This window comes from Geotrypetes seraphini, chromosome 15 (assembly GCF_902459505.1).
Source record: "Geotrypetes seraphini chromosome 15, aGeoSer1.1, whole genome shotgun sequence".
NCBI lineage: Eukaryota > Metazoa > Chordata > Amphibia > Gymnophiona > Dermophiidae > Geotrypetes > Geotrypetes seraphini.
This window is the reverse complement of record NC_047098.1, coordinates 69,514,343-69,522,563: the sequence shown is the minus strand read 5'-3', so window position 1 is coordinate 69,522,563 and position 8,221 is coordinate 69,514,343. Positions and strand designations below refer to the sequence as shown.

The window sequence follows — 8,221 nt, the reverse complement described above, 5'->3', positions numbered from 1 at the left end:
GAACCATTGCTAGTATTCCTTTGTTTACTAAACTGCTTGAGGGTCTGGTTAATTCAGAACTAACTACTTATTTGGATAAGTTTAATATATTACAGGATAACCAGTCTGGGTTTTGGTCAGGTTTCAGTACGGAAACTGTCATGGCCTCTTTGTTGGATTATCTTCATACATTTAGTCAAGGTACAAGTGCTTTGATTCTGCAGTTAGATCTGAGCAGTGCTTTTGACCTGGTTGCTCATACTATGCTTACTGATTGCTTGGAATCCATTGGTATTTCAGGAAATGTTTTAAACTGGTTTCGAGGATTTCTGGGTAGCAGATCGTACTAGGTGTTCAAGGACGAAAGTCTTTCTTATCATTGGAAAAATCTATGTGGGGTTCCACAAGGTTCACCTCTATCCTCCACTCTGTTTAATATCTATCTTACTTCACTGGGAAACCTTTTGCATAATTTAAATCTTAGATTTTATATTTATGCGGGATGATATTACCATAGTCATCCCGTTAACATGCTTGACAGTTGAGATCACAAATTTTTTAGCGACTATTCTGAATCAGATTGAACTTTGGATGATTGCTTTTAAATTGAAACTAAATCCAGAAAAAACTAAATTTTTTATTGCAACTCCTAATGATAAAATCAAAGAAATATTGATACATTTGAACGATCTTGACTATACTATAGAACAGTCTATAAAAATATTGGGAGGTGGGGGTAGGGACCCATCACTAGAACCCAAGGTTGGACAGATCCCCAAACAGGACCCGTCCAAACTCCATCCAAAATAAAAAGAGAACCCAGGAGTCCAAAACAAAATTCCAATAATACTAAGAGGGGAGCCGAATTAGTCTTACCACCTGCTATGGAGATTGAGACAGACTAGATTGCTAGGGGGAAGCTATCCTGATATACACGTTTGTTCTCAGTCTCCACCTGCTGGTAGACATTCATATATAACCCATTCGTAAGGACTGTACCAGTCTACCAAGCGATACAGAATGGTCAATATTCTTAATGGAGAAGGGTAAATGGTGGTAAAATCAGTTAGCTTAATTGGGTTTAAAAAAGGTTTGGATAATTTCCTAAAAGAGAAGTCCATAGGCCATTATTGAGATGGCTTGGGGAAATCCACTGCTTATTCCTAGGATAAGCAACATATAGAATCTGCTTTGCTACTTGGGATCTAGCTAGGTGATTTGGGACCTGGGTTGGCCATTGTTGGAAACAGGAAACTGGGATTGATAAAACTTTCGGTCTGTCCCAGTATGGCAATTCTTATGTTCGACAACTGGATTCACCACCATGTACCTGTCAGCAACTGTCAGACATACTGCAGTCTTCATGGCTCCAGATGCCTCTAGCAACCATCCAGCATCTTATTGTGTCACTCCCATGGTGTCTAGCTGCCATCCCTGCTGCCAGAGGCAGGTGGTCATGATAATGTGACTTGACTGTGTATGTATACATGCATATTTTGCAAAGTACTCCATAAATGCAAACCATCCTCTACTCATCCTGGGTAAAGTGACATGACGACAGGCTGTATGTGTAGAACATGATATAAATGCCTATTTCTGCATGTCAAGCTTTTGCAGCTGTCCTTTTCATTTTAGCACTCTGTAAGTACTGGTCCTGCAAGTTTTCTGCTGCCCTGGGATCAATTGTGTTAGCAAGAGTAGACCACATTGGCAATGTTGTCAATGATAATGTGTTGCACATCTTTATGAGAATAGCCTGAACAGATCTGGAAGGTGGCAGGGTAGTTCTGGAGACTAGTAGTAAATTGTTCAATTGATCCACAGTGATAATTTCTGTTTGCTAAGCATTCTTTTGAAATATCATATAGTACATACAAGCTAGGGTCTTCTTTAACTAAAAACAAAAAAGACCCACAAGTGAACATAGCTTTCACGTGGACGTCACCTGAATAATCACTGATTTACAGTTTAGCAGCCTCAGAATTTGAATCCCAGTTTTATAAAGGAGCAGCTTCTTATTGCAACTCCTTTCTTTCATTCAGTTTGTGAACGGCTCCAAATATATCTTCATGATATCTCATCTGGCTCTGCAAAGGAAAAGAAGCATTATAGATTTATGTCTACAAGGATTAGCATTTTTGAACAGTTACACTCATATTAAGATACATTGTTATACCAAACAGATAAAAATGTTTTTTTTTAGGTAGCCAATTGCCTGGACTGGATGGTATACATCCCCGAGTGCTGATAGAATTGAAAAAATAAACTTGCAGAGCTATTGTTAATAATGTATACTTTTTCTTTAAAATCCAGCTTCGTACCGGAAGACTGGAGGGTGGCCAATGTGATGCTGATTTTTAAAATGGGGTCCAGAGGCGATCCGGGAAATGATAAGTTGGTAAGTCTGACGTTGGTGCTAGGCACAATAGTAGAAACTATTATAAAGAACAAAATGACAGAACATATACATAAGCATGGATTAATGAGAGAAAGACAACATGGATTTAGTGAAGGGAGGTTTCTTGCCTCACCAATCTACTAAAATTTATTTGAAGGGGTGAAAGAACATGTGGAGAAAGGTAAGCCGGTTGATATTGTGTATTTGGATTTTTAAAAGGCATTTGACAAAATATGTCATCAAAGACTTCTGAGGAAATTAGAAAGTCAAGGGATTTATGTATGTAAGATGATAATATTAAGAATTTCAAACTGCCGAGTTCAGGCCAGCCCCTGGACCAAATTGTGTCACACTCCCCCGGAGAAGGGCACAATTGCACCATACGCGACCTAGCTAGGAGAAAAAATGCCAGTTAGTGCAAAAATACAGTAAACTGACAGGGAAGCAACCCTGCAGACCGGCACTACCTCAGAATTTTTTTTTTTTTTTTGAGAACAGATTCCACAGGCTCTCGAAGTAATATGCCTTGCTTGATTTAGGGGGCAAGGCTTATTGCTGAGGCTCCTCTAAAAAGATGTGGGGAGGTGGAGAAAGTGGGGGGAGGGACCCAAACAGGGCCCGCCCAAGCTCTGTCCGGCCAAAAACAGGGACTAGAAACCCCCTAAACAAATTCCAACAGCCCTACCAAGGGAGATGGGTACAGATCACTCAACACCTGCTGGAGACTGAAAGAAGACTGATGAGAATAGAGAAGGGAATATATTATATACTATTCCACAGTTTTGTTTTCAGTCTCCACCTGCTGGTCATGATTGGATATATACCCATTTGTAATAATTAACCTCTACTGGTTTGGAGAGTGCTAAAGAAATTAAGAATTTCAAGTGATGTTTATAAGTTCAATTGAAATAATATTTGTGCACTTGATATAAGATGAAAAAATGAATAAAGAATTGGAAAAAAAAAAGTCAAGGGATAGGAGATAAAGTCCTATTATAGCATAATAACTGGTTGAAAGAGAGAAAACCTAGATTTAAATAGTCAGTATTCTCACCCCAGCATGCATTATACCTAAATTTGCTGATGACACAAAGTTGTTCAAATTTGTTAAATTGCAAGAGGATTGTGAAAAATTGCAAGAGGACCTTTTAAGACTGGGAGACTGAACATCAAAATGGCAGATGACGTTTAATGTGAGCAAGTGCAAAGTTATAAGCATGTGGGAAAGAGGAACCCGAAATATAGCTACGTGATGTTGTGTTCTATGTTAGGAGTCACTGCCCAGGAAAAGAATCTAGGTGTCATGATTGAGGATACACTGAAACCCTCAGCTCAGTGTATGGCGACTGCTAAGAAAGCAAATAGAATGTTAGGAATTATCAGGAAAGGAATGGAAAACAAAGATGAAAATGGATCCTTATTCATTTGCATTACAAATTTTTGTGAAGCGCATAGAATTTAATGGTATTTACGGTATACAAGTGAGTTTTATGTTATATTATGTAATGCCCTTATATCACTCTATGGTATGGCCGCACCTCGAATACTGTGTGCAATTCTGGTCACTTTATCTCAAAAAAGATATAGCAGAAATAGAAAAGGTACAGAAAAGAGCAACGAAAATGATAAAATGGATGAGATGACTTCCCTATGAGGAAAAGCTAAAGCGGCTAGGGTTCTTCAGCTTGGAGAAGAGATGGCTCACGGGTGCTATGATTGAGGTCTATAAAAGACTGAATGATGTGGAAAGGGTAGATGTGAATCACTTGTTTACTTTTTCATAAAATACTAGGACTAGGGGGCATGTGATGAAGCTATTAAGTAGATTTAAAGCAAACCAGAGAAAATATTTCATCACACAGTATGTAATTAAACTCTGGAATTCATTGCCGAAGAATGTAGTGAAATCAGTTAATTTAACAAGGTTTAAAAAAGGCTTGGATAATTTCCTAAAAGAGAAGTCCATAGGCCATTATTGAGATAGTTTGGCGAAATCCACTGCTTATTCCTAGGACTTGAAGAATCTGTGGAATTACATAACTGGCGCAGTTTCATAAGTCTGTTAAAAACAAGAGACCTTTTAATCCAATAACAAAGGAAACCACTAGGTCAGAGGGAGAAGAGGTACCTTCCCAAACATTTCTATAAGACTTCCCTGTATATAGATCCATTTAAAGAGCCTCCTTAAAGAACTTCGTCCTTTTTCCTGTTCACCAGCAGGGTTGTACCTCACAGGAAATGGGAATGCGTGTCCAAGCAGTCTCCACCAATAGACAGAACTGAAACCTCTGTACTGAGCCTGACTTATGCAGGAAATTGGTCCAAAGATATCAATTTGGCGCAGATACAGCTCAATTAATCTCAGCCTTTTGTATCTCCTGTCCTTTTAGTCTAAATATCCAATGATGTTATTGCCAGAAGTAAAACAATGCGAGACATAATAAAATCCAACCAATCCTATGACAGTAGGTTGGAATTATAAATTTACTCAGCTGTTAAACTGCCAAACTGTCAAAGTTAAAAGGCACTTTCCACCATTTAAATCCTGCCTGGCATAACCTCCGTCTTGCAAACCGCTCTAAACTTATGTATCTTGTTGTAAACATATATGTTTCTTGTTGTAATCATCACATACTCTCATTGCGTGAATCTTGTTGTAAACCGCTTTGAACTTATGGCATAGCGGTATATAAGAAATAAAATTATTATTATTAGTTACATGTTTGACATTAAGAATAAAAAGCTCTTTTTCCATCGGACCTCCATGCCTGGCGTTCTTTAGTCATTCAAAGTATTAAATCCATTTGAAACACTGTCAATTTTACCAAGATGTTATCACAGACCTTGCTGTAGCTATAAAACCTTTCTCTGACATTCATACAAAAGAGGAAGTTCCATCCACCATTGATGAAATTGATTTATCGACTTTAACCTATTCCATTGGTGCCAGTTGCTGCAAAATATATTCTTTTAATTTATTTGGATCATCAAATTGTGATGTTCTATTTTGGTATGTTATCCTCATAACAGCGGGGTAAAAAAGTCCATACTAAGCCCCCAGCTGGTTTTTTTTGTTTTTTTTTAAATTCTTTATTCATTTTAAAACTTTCATCAAGTGTACAAAAATTTATAATAATTAAATAAATCTAAGCACTTGTGCATCTTATCATTATATCTTATAATTAAAAATATAACCCTCCCCCTCCCACCCTCGAATCCCTCTACTTATTATATTTTCATATAATGGAAACCCACCCCCCACCCAACCCTAAATCTTACATAATTAATAGAAAAATATTAGAAAAATGGCATCATGACAAAAGGACATTAATGGCTCCCAAATTTTAATAAAATTTTTATAATTTCCATTCTGTACCGCTATTGATCTTTCCATTCTATATATGTGACATACTGAATTCCACCAAAACTTAAAATTGAGCCTACTATGATCTTTCCATTTCTTAGTAATATGTTGGATGGCAACTCCAGTCAAAATTTTCTGTTTGAATATTGTACACTTGGTGCAAGATTTGAAAATGAATAAAGATTTTTTTTTTTTTAAGTATTGCTTTAGGATAAAGTAGTATTGTAGCTGTGTTCAAAATAAAACTTTGAGGCTTCTGTGGATGGAATCAGATGGTTTGTGGGGGCGAGACCAAGCTCATGGCGGAGACAGATGAAGTTTAATGTGGAGAAATGCAAAGTGATGCATTTAGGCAGTAAGAATAAGGAACACGAGTATAGAATGTCAGGTGCAACTCTAGGTAAGAGCGAACAAGAAAAGGACCTGGGTGTACTGATAGATAGTACCCTGAAACCATCAGCACAATTGTGCGGCGGCGGCAAAGAAAGCAAATAGAATGTTAGGCAGCCCCCAGCTGTTTTAATTGGGGCCGTAACTGTAAGAATTGTTTTCTAATGTTAACGGTTCTATTAGCAAAGTCTGGCATCAGAAAAATTTTTGCATCTTTTTTTTCCCAATTCTTTATTCATTTTTTCATCTTTCACCAAGTGAACAATATTACATCAGTTAATGCCTATACATCACTTGAAAATTATTTCTTATTATTATTTCAATACATATTTTTGCATCTTTATAATTTAAGTTTTTATTTTGCTTAGCAAATTGAAGAATTTCCAGTGCTTGCTGGAACCTCAAAACGCAAAATATTAATGGCCTGGGGCCGTTTTACAGGAATTCTATGGGCTCTTTCCACTTCAAAGAGAAATTTAGAAGATAGCGGTATCAATTTAGGAATAAGCATTTCAATAAAAGCCACCACATCTCTACCTTCTGAATTTTCAGGGAGCCCAAAGAGCCTCACATTTCTTCTTCGTGCTCTGTTCTCCAAATTTTCAAGTTGCGCTGAAAAGTCCTGTATCATTTTATGATTTTTCTGACAGTTCAAAACAGCTGACTCTGCCTTTTCCATTCGCCTCTCTAAGTTATCCATCCTGGCAGTAATTCCATCAATCTTATTAGATAAATTTGCCACTTCTTCTATTACCATGGCAAGTTTCTCTGCATTACCCTGCAGTAATTGTTGGATACTTCACAGTTCCTCCCTCATGTCGATCTTATCAGGGGAATCATCAGGCAGAGGAATTCTAGACGGTGTCGGTGGATCTTGTTTGCTCCTCTTTGATTTACCGCCAGAAAACGCTGTTTCCAGGCTGATTTGTTTAGATGTAGCCATATTGTTAAGAGAAATTGTTTTAATCCAAAAAGTTTTAACTTTTACATTCAGAAAACAATAAAATATTGCCTGGGGAGACGGAGCTGTTCAATTACCTGTCCATTCACCAGCGCTCTCAAGCAACACCCTCTCCTGTTGAAAACTTTCAAACAGTCCAGAATGAGGCTCTGGTGAAGAGGACTGTGCTTAATTCACCTACCGAGCCCAGAGCCAGTGACTGGGTTAAACCTGATTTTGGATTTACAATACAAGTCTTTTCTGTTGATTATATTTTGTTTTTGCTTTCATGAAAACCTCTGATAAGCTTATGTTTGTGTTGCATTACCAAGCTCATGATAAGGACTATGATTTTGAGGCCATTGGCCAAATGAAGTTTACATTTTTTTCTTACATCCCTTCTGACTAAATGGTGTTCTTTGAAAAACCAATTGGAAGAGCAATTCTAGGCTATTGCCTAGGGATAAACAACTTGAAAGGCTCCCCTAGTTTTAGGGGGACCACGCCAGATTTAAGCAGCGTGTCACTACCTGGCTGCCCGTCACGCTCTTTGGGGCACAGGTGTGACAACATGTAGGGCAATCTCTTTTTGATTAGCATCCTCTGCTGCTCAGGAGGGGGGGGGGGTCATGTGTTCAGAGGGGTGCTGGAAGGAGGGAGTGAGCATCCCTTATGCTGGGGATGTTAGGGGGTGGCAACAGGAGGGATTGTTTTGGGGGTGGCGGCAGGAAGGATTGGGCATCCCTCCTACTGGTTATTGTTTCAGAGGTGCCAGCAGGAGGGAGTGGGCATCCCTGTTGTCAGGAATGTTGGGGTGGCAGCAGGAGGAACTGGACATCCTTCCGGGGATTTAGAGATGCCAGCAGGAGGGAGTGGGCATTCCTCCTGCCGGGGATGTTGGGGGGAGGGGGGGGGTGTGCCGGCAGGAGGGAGTGGGCATCCTACCTGCCGTGTCAGGGGGGTTTGGAGGTGGTGGCGGGTGGGAGTGGGCATCCCTCCTGCTGGCTGACTTACGGTGGGGTTTAGGGGTTCCCTGTCACAGCTGCTCAGCTGATTGTGGTAGGGAGATTTCCTTGCTGCAATCAGTTTAGTGGCTGCGTCTATTTGAAATGTAGGCCAGCATTTCCATGGCCTACATTTCAGACACTAT

General features: G+C 39.1%; 1 protein-coding gene across 1 annotated transcript in view; it reads right to left on the bottom strand.

Annotated features, from left to right (window-relative positions):
* Nucleotides 1-1,232: 1,232 nt before the first annotated feature.
* NOS2 (nitric oxide synthase 2) overlaps nt 1,233-8,221 on the bottom strand; it is a 135,815-nt gene continuing 128,826 nt past the window's right edge. Inside the window, exon 26 of the mRNA XM_033922490.1 lies at nt 1,233-2,066. Coding sequence (XP_033778381.1) covers nt 1,995-2,066 — 72 coding nt within the window. The 3' untranslated portion in view covers nt 1,233-1,994. The remainder of the gene's footprint in view (nt 2,067-8,221) is intronic.